This window comes from Plodia interpunctella, chromosome 5 (assembly GCF_027563975.2).
Source record: "Plodia interpunctella isolate USDA-ARS_2022_Savannah chromosome 5, ilPloInte3.2, whole genome shotgun sequence".
Lineage (NCBI taxonomy): Eukaryota > Metazoa > Arthropoda > Insecta > Lepidoptera > Pyralidae > Plodia > Plodia interpunctella.
The window spans coordinates 2333306-2349866 of record NC_071298.1 but is presented as its reverse complement, the minus strand read 5'-3'; the positions used below and the strand labels follow the sequence as shown (position 1 = coordinate 2349866).

Genomic DNA, 16561 nt, shown 5'->3' with positions numbered 1-16561 from the left:
ATTGCTTCTCCAGGTGTTCATCCAGAATGTTTCAATATGCTTATCAACTTCTAAAAGCTTCGCACAGTTTATGTAACCCTAGTTCTTATTCTCTAGTGTAAGAAAGAAAACACTCACGTATGGCGGTGGAATCCAGCGGATGGGTGTATATCCTCTTCCTGGTCTGCAGCATGGTGTACACGATGGCTGCCAGCGACCTGGGCGGGGCTGCCACGTGCGCCGGTCGTTGACCCCGGGCGTCGGCCCCGCGAATCACCCAGAATGTCTCCATGCGACCCTTGCCTTTGACCTCTACAGGGCCTCGCGATTCCAACTCGTAACCACAACGCTCCAGCAACTAGTATGTAAAATTTGGTTAACTATGTTATTTTTATTATTTTTGTAGCAAAAATATAGTGGAGTGGAGAGAGGCTGGGAGTAATCATATCTCCTCTTTCCTTTTTGGGGGTTGAAAATGAAGACAATCACAATTGGTTCAGTGCCAACAAAGAACTACTTGAAAAAATATCTACTCAAATTAATTATTTAAACATTTATAATTGAACTAGAAATTGGATTGGTTGTGTAAATCCATACATGACATAATATAAGTAGATAATAATTTAGAGTAAATGTGTACTTAAACCTAAAGATTTTACATGGTATGACATGTCGGACTTCATACATTTTTTATAACTTAATTTTCTATCAGGAACGCATATATTATGTATATAGTTACCGTCTTGGTATACTTGGTGACCTGTATCCGGTCCATGAGGCCGGTGGTCTCCATACGGGACGCCTCGTTGACGGTGTTCCCCCAGATGTCGTACACGGGCTTGCGCGCGCCGATCACGCCGCCCACCAGCGGCCCGCAGCTAATACCTGGACAATTCGATTCTCCGTTACGTGTAATACTATTCTGTGACTCCATTTGTCTGTATCACTTTTAATATCTTCATCACAATTGGCTATTTGACTGCGTAAAAATAAAATGAGTGAATGAGTATTTGAATAATAAAACACGATAAATTACACTTTAAATTGATCAGTTTTATTACGAGATTTACTATTTTTCCGGTTATAGCGGGCAACATTATATGCCCTTCCGGTGAGACGCCGTGCTACCCTCTGCCCCCCGCTTCTTTTCCTCGACGCTCACAGCGCTCGCGCCGCGGCGTACGCCCGCGGCTCATCGAGGAAAACTAGCCCAACAACAACTAAGTTATCGACCAACGGTGCGGTATTCCGGCCTTTTGTTTGGACAATAGTGTGTCTTTCAAAAGTGTATTTGGAAGACAGATTCCTGATAGGTGGAGGGATATTGTTCCAGCACTTGGTTGCTAGATAACGGAAGCTGCCGGCGAATGCTGCTGTTCTATGGGAATAACCCGCTAATATTCCACGTGTCTTTCTTGTACCATACCTTTCATGGAGCATCATAATTTGCGCTGATCTCCACGCTTCTTATTCGGTCTCGTAGGAAATTTAAATTACTTACCAACTCTTAATCTAAATTTGTTAAAGCTATGTTTGTTGATGTCCTCGAGCGCCTCCCGTAGCGCGAACGCGTAGTCCACCAGAGCGCACAGGTGCTGGCGATCGTCTTCGCCGTTCTGTTAGAAAATATATCAGGTTATACTGATCTGGAAGATATCTTAATAAACAGTACAATTAATTATGAATTTGTGATAAAAATATGCTTTGATAATAGTCTTTGTGTGTTGACGCTATCCAACGATAAAAGCATCTCACGTAATATACGCATAAAGCAAGTTAGGTTTATACTAAAGAAAGTGTCATGTCTGTCCCTAATGCCATCCTATTAACTCCAGCGGCTTTTCAGCCTTGCTAGTGTTGACACGTTCAAATGAATAGTTCATCGAGCATTATAACGTCGTCTTTAGTAATTTTAAAACTTATTCATAAGCTACCTTATGATTTGGGTTGAGCCCCGAGGCAGCCATGTAGGTGGCTCCGATAGTCTTGATTTTCTCTATACTTCTGAAGCGCGGCTGCATCAGGAGCTTGTCGAAATCAACTACACCAAGAAATGCTCCGATTATTAATATGTAAATAAACAATACATAAAATAACGACTTCAGTGCAATCACTATCAAATATCAAGTTTCTGTCCCGGTTCAAAAAATGTAGATCCGGGACTAAATTGTCTTCACATTATCATTACCCTGGAGGATTTAAAATCGCATCCCTAGTACAATAGTATTTCTATCGTGAGAAACACAGATCCGGAAAAACAAAAATATATTTGTAATATGCCTGATATTTCAACAAACGGAAGGGCATTCATTTGGGCTTCAATATAATCGTCAGGGTCGTAATGTAAATGAGAGCTGGTACATTACAAATGATCTCGTTGAGCAGCCGCATGCAGTCCACGGCCTTGGGCTCGGAGTAGAATTCGTGGAAGTTCGGGATCCCCGCGAACATCACGCCCACCTCGTCACGCCACTGCGAGTACAGCTCCTGTAGAGGATCGTGGTCAAAATAAAAAGTATTTATTCATTATAAAAATCTAAAAACATGTATAGCAGTGGCTCGCCCATTAAGTTATAAAAACTGTATTTTTTTGTATAGTGGGCAAACGAGCGTGCAGGTTATCTAATGGTAAGCAAATACTGCAGCATTTGGACACCGGCAACCCGATAGTACGGGTCACCGGTGCGTTGCTGACTTTTTGAGAAAGCCATAAGACTCTTTCCTACTCCATATTAATTTGGCTATATTTGCACAACTGATAGCCTGTCTCACGTCAACTCTAATATATTTACAAGGAAAAATATTTCTAAAGGTCTAAGAATATTCATTATCATTTTACGTACCCACTTTTGCATTGATCAGTGCTGAATTAGCTATTATGACCATGCAATATATTTTAAAGAAATAACTTACATCAGGACACCGCTCCTTGCTCAGAAAATGTTGGACCACGTGATCCGGCAGTATGTGCTTCAGCAAATGTCTATTCGTCTTCTGCGTATCTTCCATCTCCACGAGATCATTCTCGGCCTGCAGCCTCCACAGGAAGTCGAGGCGCGAGGTCACCTCGATCAGCCGCGCGTGGTACACAACCACTACGAGGAACATCATCATCAGGATCAACATTTGCACGTAGAATGGGAGTTGTCTGGAAAAGGAGGAAGTAATACATAAAGATATTGGCCTTGAAGTCATTTGGAAGCCGTCATCACGTGTTTTAATTCCATACAAAACGAAAGACCGTGCTGTTTTTATTTTAAATATTATTTATTTTTCTGTAGAATTTTTTCAAGGCTACTAGAAAAGGAAGGAGAAGCTAAAGTGAAGCTAATGTGGCAGACTCTAGTGCCTTCGCGAAGTATTGACTAAGGTAATCTGTCATAATTTCTTAAATCGATAAACGGGCAATACAAATTTATAACTTTTATGGTTAATTTTAGAAATACTCACGTATTTTCATGATCTGAGCCAATATAATACACATTGTAGTAATGCAGCAGGAGGACAACATACGCCACGGCACTCACTATAGCCACGCACGTCTTTATCAAGTAGTACAACTTCAGAATCGAGGTCAGTGCAACTAAACACAGGATCCAGGTGAAGACGACGTATTCTGGGCGAAAGCACTCCCCCTTTAGGATCTCGTACTCTTCATAGTCGGACGTCATGTTTAAGTTCAAGGCGCAAGTTTGGTTCACGACCATGTTGTCTTGCGGGAATGAGGACGGGCACATGTACAGTTTTATAGTGCTGGAAGTAAAATAAAGAGTGATGATAATCATACACCAAATATTACAATATCTTACTTAATAAAACATGGTTCGCTTACACGATTTCCTCAAGGATCAACTTCCATCCATTTGTGCCATCCCAGATCTGTGTTCCTAATGGCACAATTATTACATCTAGTCGAAATCTTAATCTGCCTGCATTCAAGTTATATTTGTTTTCAAGCTGCTGCCACTAGCAAAACGAATACTCTTACCTGGATATAGACATGATGGACACAAAACAACAGATGTGTATGTCCCTCTTCATCCTACTGCCGCTGAGTCTGGCTGAGAGGCGGGCCACGCTTGGGGAGACGCTAGGGAACTCCTCAGCCATCACCAACGCGAACAACAGCGCCAGGATTATCGTGGTCGCTGTTAGCGTCATTGACAGGAACATGCAGCTGAAAAATAAAGGTTTAAAGCAATATGCTCTAAATTATGTCTGTTATGATGATTATTTGGTTAACTTTTTGTCCCCTTTACAGACGAGTATTTTGGTCAAGGTTGCGCCTTAGAAGTATTATCTCCTATCTGAGCCCTTTGTCGGTGCCTTCCGAATCCGCCGAGCGTCTGGGCTCAGTATTCGCTATGCGTATTGATTAAAATCCTTATGGATTTATCTCTATTTAACGAACATAAATCACAAAGATTATCACAGAGTTTGATGAATGAGTGGTTACAACAAAACAAACGCATTACAATATATGCAAAAACGTGGAGTATCTAACACTAATTCAGTTTTTAATATAATATTAAACAATGAAAAACAAAAGCCTATATACAAGAGCGTACAATAACGAAATAATAACTATGAATAAAATCTCTCACTTGTAATGTATGACCATCTGCACAGCCACGATGAAGAGCCACAGTACGAGACAGCACATGACGTTGGACTTGAAGGTCTTGGCGTCCAGTTTGCCGAACCTCTCCTCCAGTCTGGGCTCGCGGAAGTACAGGGACCAGGAGCGCATGTGGTCGATGCGCATGCGCCGGTTGCTGCCCACGCCGATCTCGATGTTTATGATGTCGTCTTCCTGAACATGTAGCTCATGAGAATTATTTTGTACAGTTCGGGTCAGGTAATCTTAACTTATATAACTGACTATCCGAAGGGAGTTAGGTCCATCTCCCCCTACTGTACATATGTTTATTGATTACTGAGGTTAATTACAGTTAATTATTAAAAATTAAACCTATGCCATGAAAATACAAGAACATGAATTCAAATTAATTTGTTAACCTAGAAAATGTAATTTATAAAGCTTATTCAAATTAATAACTCATCTTTTGTGACCTTTTTAAAAGGAAAACTGTTGCTTCAACTTTAGCAAGATTTTGGTGATTTCTCACTAGTTTTGTGCCATATTCAAAATACCACTTCCAAGGAACGTTTCCATACAAGATCCCGGGAAAATGGGCACGTTCCTGGGAACGGCACATCGCTAGTCCTCACCTCAGCATCGGACATCTGCGGCACTTCATCGTCGTCGCTGTCTTCATGATGTCTGCGCACGCACACCACACCCGATGCGCTGCTCGAGTAGTACTGTACAACAACCATCACTACATCTAGTTTATCATCGTGGGCGGCCGCAGCTTCAGTAGTAGGTACAACTATATTTATTGCAACTATCTATACAACTACATTATCACCACATTTTCTTGACGTGACATTTATATACAAATGCAGAATAGTTTTTGCACTGATGTTAACATTTGACTTTATGATATGACCATATTCTGTCAACTGTCACATGCAATCTATTATCATACCTAAATCAGCACAATGCTGGAAAATTATAACGAACGTAGAAAGTCTCTGGATACAGGAATTTAATATTTACCAATCGCCAATAGCCTCCTTAGTACAATATTGTTCATATAGATGAATACACTAGCTGCTTTACCCTTCTCACTTGAATAATAATGGTATAGCGTAATATAAAATAGAAAAGGGAAGGCTTCTTTGACACATTACTTTGTTTTTACCATTTTTATCAGCATCAGAAACTTGCAGCGCCAAATCACATACTGTCTTTGAACATCTTTTCACGGTCATATGAACATTTTCACGGTCATCGAGTTAGCTTAAACAACTTTAAAGAAATAAGACAATTACTTACGTTTTGAAAAGGCATTTCGGGCGTCCAATCCGTGGTGACCTCGTCATCAATGCTGCTGCTCGGCCGCCGCGGTACGATGTCACACGTCTGTTGCAGTGGAATGCTGAAAACGTGGTTTCTTTTGAAGTTTGTCTTGATGTTCAGTTGTTGTTTAGACGGTGGCCTTGAAATTCTTCATGAATTTAAACTGTATTGGCTCCATAATTAGGTACTTGTTAAGTGTATTGGCAGACCTACAGTTTATTGTAAATTATAACGATTTTTTAACGGTCGATATTGATAGGAACGAAGACCTCAAAAAACGTGAAGTGAACTTGGTCTATCTACGACCAGTCTTTTTAGTTAGTCACTCACTTTCTAAAATGTCGAATTTAACGATATGTTTTCTTCTTTGATGTGTGAGTGGATCGAAGTCTGCAAACATATTTACCGAGGTTTGGAAGTATGTCTGGTCCTTCTAGGTAGCTCTGTGGTCTTTATGAGGTAGGTGGTGAGGTTGTGTTCCCGGAGGTAGGCGTTGCGACTGCCGCCGTCTCCTGGTTCCACTTCGAATGCGCCGTTGAGGCATTCCAGTGTTGCTGATGATATGTGCACGCGCCTGGGTAAGCCAATGTGTCGATAAATCTCGCATACTCTTATTAATACTTCGTTGATTAGTGAATAATTTATGGTAGATTATTTTGTCCTATTTTTACTTCTACATTCATTGTTAAGTAAATAAATTCTGTAGTCAAGCTTATGAGTAAGATTAAGAAACGTAAATACTGCTTCTTTTTTAGTAGACAAAATTTGATTTTGAATTTGACTCATCTCATATCATTAGTTTGACATCAGAAATTATAGATAATTGACGAGAGACGAGTTTATCTGAATGACTAGATTGAGAGCTAGTCAGTATTTGGCTAGAATTTGGCTGTCTAGAAAAAGAGATATAAAGTAGGCACCTCTGGTGTTGTAGGCGTCTACAGGCTGCGGTGTAAGGTTACCATCAGGTGGGCCACATGCCTCTTTGCCGGTTGGTAGTATAAAAGAGAGTAGTTTACCCGGGTAGTCCTCCACTCTCCATATGGTTTGCGACAGTGACGTCATGCGACCAGAGGTCGAATTGCCACTTAAGTAACCCTAGAACTCCGCATAGAACTGTGCCGCTGTGGATTCCGATGCGCATGTCCAGGTCAACCTGTAGAATAACATAGTATTCACTGATTTCACTGACAAGTACTGGTTCTACGATAACAAATAATTAAATTTTATTGACAGGAGTTCCTGTCAATAAAGTTTTATTTACCAGTCTTTTAGGATCAATGGCACACAAAGCCCTCGTCAATTAAATAATCAAACAGAAAATTTGATAGTGTTGCGTCGTTTCACAGAATCAATTGCATTTTCGTCCTACCTTCGATGTTCGTAGTTTAGTCATAAATACTAGCTCGACCGCGTGAGGAACTCGCGTATTCGCGGAAGCCTTCATCCATGCCATAGCAGACAAACTCCAGGAGTACCGCCTTTGCTTATACTTACTTCAACCAGTACCTAAATTACGTAGGGATCAAATATTTAGCTTATGTCACTTGTCCTTGTCCTGGCAGTAGGGGCAAACCCAAGAAGTTGGGCCGGCTTGGTGTCATCAATGATGATATGCCAATTGTCTAACAATTAAGCATTCCAAAGACCGAAAGTAGAAGAGAAAAAGAGGTCCAGTTTCTCCATCGAGTGCTGACTGACCTGTGCGTTATACCGCACGTCCCGAATGGCCCTGATCATGTGCAGGCCCATGTTGACGGTGCAGTGCGCGTGGTCCTCGCGCCGCTCCGGAAGACCGCTCACGCAGAAGTAACAGTCGCCCAGGAGTTTGATTCGAAGGCAGTGGTTGTCCTGTAGGCAGATGAAGTTCTTATTAGTACACGCTAATTGCCCTTTTCTTCCTCTTTCCTATATTCCATTGCCCTTCAAATGTAAATATAGGAAACATTTATGCAAACACATAAATTTGAATTCCTGTCCGGGTCTTCTGGAAGGAATTTAAGAAATAAGCAGCTCTATGTTCTAATACTTCATAATTATGCGATTCTTCCTTGTCCCCTAACTAAATGGTTCAATAGTTAGTAAATATATCAGATAAGATATGATAAAAGGTTTATTTACTAGATTTTATTACATTTCGTACACGTTCGATGATCGTCGATTCTCGACAGTGAGGGAAGGAAACATTATAATAATTCAATTTGTAATGGTCTATATGAGCAGTAATTACTATGTTTTTCATTATTAATTTCTGATTTAGTTATTTCTATAAAGCCTCACCGATGCCAACCTGTCGAAGCGTGCAAACAGTTCATTCAGCAACTTCACCAACTCTTGAGCACTGCATTTACTTGACAATTCTGAAAAAAGGTATTTATTTAGTTAAATAACTTAATTGTTTGATCTGGAAACGAAGAATTTTAGAATCCATCAGTTGAAATTAAAGATATTCGAAGACCGGCCATCAATTATCCAGTTGGATGACTTAATTGTGATGCATCTACAAGAGTGGTCCATCAAAAAAAGACCGATCTACTCCAAGAACTACTCTTAATGGTCTCCGAAAGAATTCCATATTCAAACATTTTACAATTGACAATGACAACGCGAAGGATGATTGAAGGAAAGTACCTGTGAAGCCCTTAATATCGGCGTAGAGTATAGAGACGTCCTGATGTCGCTGTATGTAGAGGTTATTAAACTGTTGCTCCTGGAACTCTCCCTTGACGCGGGACACGTGCTGGTAGATCTCCCGGCCCAGGAAGTCGGGAATCACTGGGAAGGAAAATAAAAGTTATCGGATTATCAAAGCATCCGACCTGGAGGCAAATTTTACAGCTGACTATCACAAAGGGAAACAATAGACACTTTCGTTTTGACCAGTTTATCGGTCTGCTTTGACACATCTGTCCTATTCTCATTATCACACCGTGCGTACGTACATGTATATTATCCTCTACATGCATCTATAACTTAGATTATGTCTTACATCCAATCCAACATTCAGATCATTGATTTTGTTGGGGATTCGACCTCATATTGCTGTCGCTCGTCAAACATACTTTAGGTAATTCATATACTACAAAGATAAATATATAGGTACAAACCATATAGATTGAGTTACCCCCAAAGTAAGTTTGAGACTAGTAGTGTCATAATATATAGCATTCCTGCAGTTGTCATATTTGTAGACTAACACTTACCACTCTGAAACAGCTTCCATTGGCGATCGCTCTCCCTCTTAGTCTTCTGTCTTGTGACCATGGACTTGTAGGTCTCCAGGAAAGCCTTCCTCTGTCCCCAGTCTGCCAAATATTTGGCGTACATCCCTGCGAAGTTGACCGCTGTGTACAGTAGTGCGTTGCTGATCAGCAGTCGCGTGCTGCACGACCCTGCCTGAGGAACAATCGCATCATTTCAGAGCTTCAATCAAATTAGCAGAGGAATTTCAGAGCTCAATCGAAAAGGTTAATCTTTATGCAGACGCAGTCAATCTTTTCCGAAAAGCAGTACAACAAAAATCCTCTGTCTCATCTGAACATTTTCCTGGTTATTTCCGCAGCCGCAAAGCATCGGAGCACAAAGTCTATAACAATCATTTTGTGAGTGACTTACAGCACAAGGATTGCTCTCCATCAGCTGTCTGATCTTGGCGGGCGTAGTCAGCACGTGCGCGAGAGACGACAGCATGCCGGTGACGATACACCAGCCCAAGGAGAGGGGCAGCATGGCGTACGGCACGAACACTATGAAGAGCATGTACCAAGCCTGGTTTTCAGGCGCTTGGAAGCCTATCCCAGAGCCGCTTAGGCCTTTGGAAAGGAAATGCTTTATTTTAATTAAGTACCTATAAATTATTAAATGAAAAATTCAAGAATCGATTCCAAGGTTTAAAAAAGTTTGTATGTTAAATTGCATATCATTACATATTATAAAACAAAGCCGCGTATGTCTGTCTGTTCGCGATAAACTCAAAAACTACTACACGGATTTTCATGCGGTTTTCACCAATAGATAGATTGTAGATGTGATTCCTGAGGAAGGTTTAGTTGTGCAATTTATTATGTTTTTATCCGAGCGAAGCCGGGACGGGCCGCTAGTACCAATATAACATTGTAAAATTAAATGTAGTCAGGCTATATTATGAGCAATCATAAATTGTGCCGCTGCCTTTAATCCTTAGTGACATGTTTGTTGACGGTGATGATGATGAAGTGCGATTTCGGTCATGGCGACAAATTCAACAATTCAAGACTTGTTGGTATGCTCGCATATGGCCAATGTTATTGGTGAATGTTCTCATGTATTGACATAACAAAACAAATTTATTTTTATTTAAATAATCTTAATAATATTTCTTAGTGGCCAGTGCATTCAAATAAAGAATCCTGTTCACGGAGAACCAACCCTGCGCAACCAATATGATCCAAGTGGCAGCGGCCGCCCAGTGCAGATAGTTGTTCGCGAAGCAGTGCCACCAACCGAGCATACAGACGGCCACGTTCAGGAAGATGAAGGCTATGGTCAAAGCTATGCTTTCTGGCTCCATGGGGTCTGCTGCTAAGGATATTATAAATTGTTAATTTTATCTTATAAACTTTAAAACTATTACTATAATGCGTGTGATGTGTTTTTATGAAATTTGGTACACGGATAAAAATGTAACCATGGGGTACTTTTTCTCCCGAAATTCCGACGGGAGCGAAGCCCCGGGGCGCAGGTTAATTTCTGAATACTTTCATTATTGTTTTTCGTTTACTACGTTCTTAGCAATACCAAATGAATTATTTATGAATCATGGACAACATGGTAAACATACAAAAGTACAGATAATCCATCGGCGTTATCTCCCATTAGATAATGGTGTTGTACCGATATCTACGTGTCGACCAGTGCGTTAATGCGTACTCACCGATATTGGCCCTACTCGCCGTGGTGTATATGATAGACAAGCAGATCTGAAAACAATTTATATTTATGGTACTTATACTCTTAGCGTGTCCAATAAGATAAATAAATAAATATGTATGGAAAAATCACACAGATGAAGTTAGCCCCAAAGTAACGTCGAGACTTGCGTTATGGGATACGCAATGATATTTTATAAAACATACAGGTCATCATTTTCCATGTCGAACTAACAGGGGACGAACCTGGAACCTCCAGAGTAGCAGTCCGGTGTGGATACAGTATTAGCTGTTAGGAAACAACTAATTTACGCCCCTAATACACTAATACACTATTTGTTTGTCATACTGAATAAAAGTGTAAAATGTAAATTATAGCGGACTGTAGATTTAGGCTGGTAAAAATAAAAATCCAGGAGCTACGGAGAAACGTGATCGTTTATTAGAGGGAGAACGAACAAGAGAGCAATATTCGATACGGACAATGTTGCCGTAACCAAAAAATTAAATATATAAAAAAAACAAACTTTTTAATGTTGGTGTTCCAACACATTCAAACTTTCACCCCCATTTCTGGTCTCTGGGGATAGAAATTTGAAAAAAGTAGCCTATTTTCGAATTCGGAACTATAACTATATGCATAGTAATTTCAACTAAATACGTCATATAATTATCTATTAAAATAAATAAATAAATATTTTTTAAAGAAATATTTACTTTTCCACAACTAAAATACAACGAAAAGATAAATATAACTAAAACCTTAAAACGGCCACTAAATGTTCAACTTACTTTGAGAGACAAGTCGACTACGTTGACCATGATGAGGGACTTCTGCCGTTGTCGCCGCGAATATCTTTGGTACGAATTTTCTACCGCTTCATCCTTAAATTTTAAAATAATACCATACTTATATTAAAAATTGAAGCAACAAAAACATAATCTTGCATCTAAACGGTAAAAGTAGATGATGATATCATAAAAATGTTTAGGGCCAGTTAAGTCCGAAACTGGCGCCCAAAATAATAATTTTCATATTTGTTATTAATATTTTACAAAACATACTGGTTATTAATGACAATAATAATAATATATAATAAATTAATCTTTAATGATATACCAAATATTGCGAGGATTTTCAAAGATCAAAATATTATTCATACAGGTGCGTGTACCTTAAAACTGTTGGTGATGGAGGGCCAATAAATTCCTTTGTAGTACCGCCCCGTCCGGAGCATACCCTCTGTCGCCGCTGTAACAATAAATATAGCTTTTAACCCGACTACAAAGAAAGGGTTATATGTTTCAAGCATCTTATATGTATTTAATACTTTACTACCTCATCTTCTGGCTGGCTGGATGTGTTTCCATATAATTATAATAATTATATCGTTAAAATTGTCTTGACCGCCCAAGTGTTCTTAAGTAGGCGATGTTAAAAAACCAAGATGGTGGCTGTGTGTTATTTGAAGAGAAAAAAAATATGATGGGTGGACTATTAAACTATTAAAGGTGTAATCGGTAGGATTTTCAAGTTATACTGAGATGACATCATCCCTATGTCTAAAACAAAACCGTAAGAACACACATTACCGGCAAACTTTGTTATACATGTTTTTGTGAACTGGTAAAAGTAGTTATACAACTTTGTTTGCCTAATTCTGGATATATATTTTAGCATCGCAACGACGCGAAAGTATCACCCACGGGGATCGTTCAAATCGCATATTGAAGCTTCAAATTGCTGGATACAAATATGAATTTATATTGGCACTTTCAGAGATAGATCGAACAAACTTTGAAATAGATCCTCCAGCGTCCTAGGTGGGTGACTAATGAGGCGAAGTAGCGCTGCATGTTTAACGCAATAAAGGATCATTCATTCATTAATTCAGACGACAGTGCTTAGATATTTCTGTTTCCATTATTGGGTATGACTGTAATGTGTCGAAAAGTTGTTTACACTTAAACATTTATTATTTTTATACATTATACACGAGCGATCGCGTGCCGAACGGTAACCCTCTTTAGAAATGCCCCATCAACTACCAAGGATTTTAATTTTGTTTTTTTTTTTTATCTTAGTTGCCTCATGCCTTTTATGGCATGGTCCTATAATATAGCGGGAATAAGACGCTCGATGCGTTAATATATGTATGACTTCAGTTCTATTGTATCGCCGTATTTACATGTATAGACAAAGCGTCGTACAGCCGCCCTCGTTTATCTAGAACGCTGGCTGTCTTTTTAGGCGAACCAATACCGATTCTATAATTTTATTTGTTCTAGATTCTGCGTTTATTTAGTTAGGATCACATTGTATTTATGTTAGAAATTAGTTTTGCTTGGAAACGCATTTAGGTAACGATTTAGTGTTTAAAAAAAATTGTCTGTGTTTTTACTATTCGTTATTTCTACTTCTACTGTCGTAACAATGTTTCGTCTGCGAATTTTCCATTACTAATCTTTTGGTTCTTTAATTTGTGAATTATACAATACAATGTTAGTTATTATATTTTTTAAATCACATAACTTAAGTATATCGATTGCGTAGAAAGTTATAAATTTGTAGAACTTCGTAGAGAGTGCTACGGTGAGTGCTACGACGTAGCTCCGTAGCACTCTCGTAGCAAAATGGAGTTAATTTGAATTTTAATAACCTTACGAATTCTTTGAGACAATATTGCAATTGTGCTACTTTTAAAAGATAATAAAGTAGAAACACTAGTTTGGACTTACATATATAAACTTATATATATATATTATATTACTTATATAAAGATATATCAAAAAATCAAATCAAAATCAAATTATTTATTCAGAAATTAGGCCTTAACAGGCACTTTTTCACGTCATATTCTAAATTAAATGATATTTATCAAACTACTAGCATTAAACTACTGGCATGCAACTACTAGCATTTCAGAACGATCACTGCTGAGAAGAAATGCCGAAAGAAACTCATTCAAACATTGTTGGTCCCTATTATGCCAGAAGGGCTTACCATTTTTATAATATAAATTTATGTATATATAATTATTTAGATATTATTAAGTGATTTGTCAAAGTTTTAGCGCGCAAATTTAATTCGTAGAATTTTTTTTTTATCATTTATAGGAGTGGGTTACATCGTCAAAATTTATGTGAACCTGCGCAAAAAAACCCAAAGTACACCATTTTGTCTAAATGTTAAGTACGGCGCGCATGTTACAGTCAATGTCAAAGAGTTGCAACTCGCCCTTATTATAAAAGTTCATCCTTATGTTTAAATAACTATGTTTTACTTGGAAGAGTTTAATAAAATAATAGTAAGTTAAATTCTCCAGTCACATATATTTACTGAAAATCACAACAATCTGGCACTAAACGAATGCCAAACGCGTTTCAATTATATGTCGATAATCCGGAATGTCGAAGCGGAACGTGAAAAGTGGGGCGCTGTTTCCGCGCTCCGGATTCGAGTTAGGCTTTTACTCAAAATAAAAAAAGGTGTTTGCGACTCTCTCATTTTCTCCTATTGCCGGTTGCTTTCAGAGCTGTGATGCCACAAAGCCCGGTGTCGCCGTAAACAGTAATTTTTAAAACTTTGGCTTAGGCTGTGATTTTGCAATCCATCCTCTTTAAAAATACTGTTGTTGCCTCTTAGATACTAAGACTTTTTATACTTTAGCTTCGTATGATATCCACAGGAGGATGGTCCTATTCTAGGGCGGGAACGACACACCACAAGTTAGATACACCATGTCTCCTTTTTGAATTTATATTTTATTTATATAAATAAAATTAAAACTAACTAAATTAAACTTCTACTAAAAACTCATATATCTCTTTAAACCCCCGTATGGTATATCTTATTTGATGGAATTTGGCTCTTGCACAGTTTGTATTATTTGTTAACCCGACTACAGTATCTATTACTGAACATTTCTGAGCGAAAGCAATCATTTAATACCATTACCATTGTGTAGTGAATTTAATTCGAAATGTGTCGGGTCGGACTTGCGGTCGTTTTCGATTTAGGAACGAAATTTGGACACGTAATGCGTGTTTAGACAAATATAGTTACGTGTACGAAGGACATACACTACTTTTATCCCGGAAAAAAAGAACTGTTCCGGTTGGAAATTGACACAGCCGAAGCCGCGGCCAAAAGCTACATTGGACAATACAACAATTACAGCCTTCACAGTTTTTTTTTGTAATAAAAGGGGTTACCTGGATCTGTATCAGTGCTGAACGGGTTGATGTTGAACGTGGAAGCGTCATCGTCACTTATTCGAACCTGTAAAAAAAGTTTTTTAAAATTAGGTTTTTCTTTTTTTTTATCTATATGAAATGTCGTGATAAATGCCTACCAAACAAAATTAAATTTCTCAGTACTACTTATCTAATATAATTACTAATAATGAGGAAATTAAGAACATAATGACTATCCAAAAGCTATTTTGAGCTTATACTATATTAAATTTTGTTTTTTATGAAGAATTATAGTACCTATTATTGTATATACTTCGGTTACTGACACGATGCGAGACAAATTTTAAAACAGACGAATTAACAAATAATTAATTACTTGTCATTTTATCCATGGATTTGTAGGTACACTAACCTAGTAATTCCATAGTTTTATCAGTTTTCAATTTGAAAATACTATTCGATTTTAAAATCGAATAGTATTTTAGTGGCCAGCATTTTAACGAGAATTTTACAAAATGGAATAATTACACTTAATTATTTTCAAAATACTGGCATATTATTCATTATAATCTATTTTAAACATCGAAAGCGTTTTTCCTCTGTCCATCACACGTAATAGTTTGTCACAATATTGAACTTGTGTCGTGGTTTGTAAAATAAATAAATGGGCAATACTTAACGGCTCACACTGAACACCAAGCTTGTATCGCAGGTTCAATAGACAAGCACAGAACGTGAACGACACACCCATAACCGCAGACAAATACCTACCCTACCTAAGTAAAATATTTGTCCGCGCTAGTAATCGATCCCAAGACCAGATAGTGGGCGAATGTGGTGACCACTACTCAATGGTCGTTACCTCATGTAGATTCTGTGCACCTAACCTGGTCATCGGGAGCTGAGCAACTAGCGCCATCTCCCGGCAGCCGCTCGCCTTCAGGCCCGGGCGGCGGCGCCTCATGACCCTCACATTCCCGACGCACTGGCGTGTGTAGCTGGCCCTGAGGGAGAAGAGATTTTTATTGAGCTACAAAGTTAATTAAACCGTAGATCCCAGTTTACTCAACCTGCAGCAACTAGGTCAAACCTGTTATAGGTTTAAACATAAACAGGAGCGGAGCCCCCGGGCGTAACTAGTTAATAAAAACCCTTCCTACCAGTATAAAGACACAGGCCTCGACAAATTTCCATTCAATAATTGAAAGCACCATAGACACTATACTGCGCGATACTTCTGGTATGGAAATGTCTGATATACAAGTGATATCGTTAATCGTTAAATAAACGCATTAGTCGTTATCGGTACTCTTCGGTACAGTAAACCGCACATCCACCCGCCCAATATCATTGCAAACTCGACTCTATTACCGCCGCGTAAAGTCCCAATGTAACTTTGACACGCGCATGAGTGTTTCGTGTCAGCGTATTATCTTAGATTAATGCTGACATGGCTTTTCTGTTATTTTTCCCAAGTCATAATTTTTTTTAAAGACCCTGACTTCCCGACAGTTGGCAACTCTTGCGATGTATGTGGTCATCGTGGTGTATG

At 38.7% G+C, this 16561-nt stretch overlaps 1 protein-coding gene across 7 annotated transcripts in view; it reads right to left on the bottom strand.

Annotated features, from left to right (window-relative positions):
• Positions 1-16561, bottom strand: part of Ac78C (Adenylyl cyclase 78C) — a 71291-nt gene that overhangs the window by 3091 nt on the left and 51639 nt on the right. For 6 of the 7 annotated variants that reach the window (XM_053745600.1, XM_053745599.1, XM_053745604.1 and 3 more), the window contains 24 exons: positions 15897-16013; positions 15028-15094; positions 11988-12064; positions 11605-11697; positions 10818-10863; positions 10313-10465; positions 9521-9717; positions 9109-9301; positions 8537-8680; positions 8186-8265; positions 7607-7756; positions 6925-7061; positions 6312-6479; positions 5882-5984; positions 5212-5304; positions 4584-4792; positions 3968-4156; positions 3430-3732; positions 2893-3127; positions 2346-2466; positions 1914-2020; positions 1481-1595; positions 719-864; positions 118-337 (listed from right to left, as the gene is read on the bottom strand). In XM_053745600.1, coding sequence (XP_053601575.1) covers positions 118-337; positions 719-864; positions 1481-1595; positions 1914-2020; positions 2346-2466; positions 2893-3127; positions 3430-3732; positions 3968-4156; positions 4584-4792; positions 5212-5304; positions 5882-5984; positions 6312-6479; positions 6925-7061; positions 7607-7756; positions 8186-8265; positions 8537-8680; positions 9109-9301; positions 9521-9717; positions 10313-10465; positions 10818-10863; positions 11605-11697; positions 11988-12064; positions 15028-15094; positions 15897-16013 — 3463 coding nt within the window. The remainder of the gene's footprint in view (positions 1-117; positions 338-718; positions 865-1480; positions 1596-1913; positions 2021-2345; positions 2467-2892; positions 3128-3429; positions 3733-3967; positions 4157-4583; positions 4793-5211; positions 5305-5881; positions 5985-6311; positions 6480-6924; positions 7062-7606; positions 7757-8185; positions 8266-8536; positions 8681-9108; positions 9302-9520; positions 9718-10312; positions 10466-10817; positions 10864-11604; positions 11698-11987; positions 12065-15027; positions 15095-15896; positions 16014-16561) is intronic. The other variant, XM_053745603.2, reaches the window with a different exon arrangement.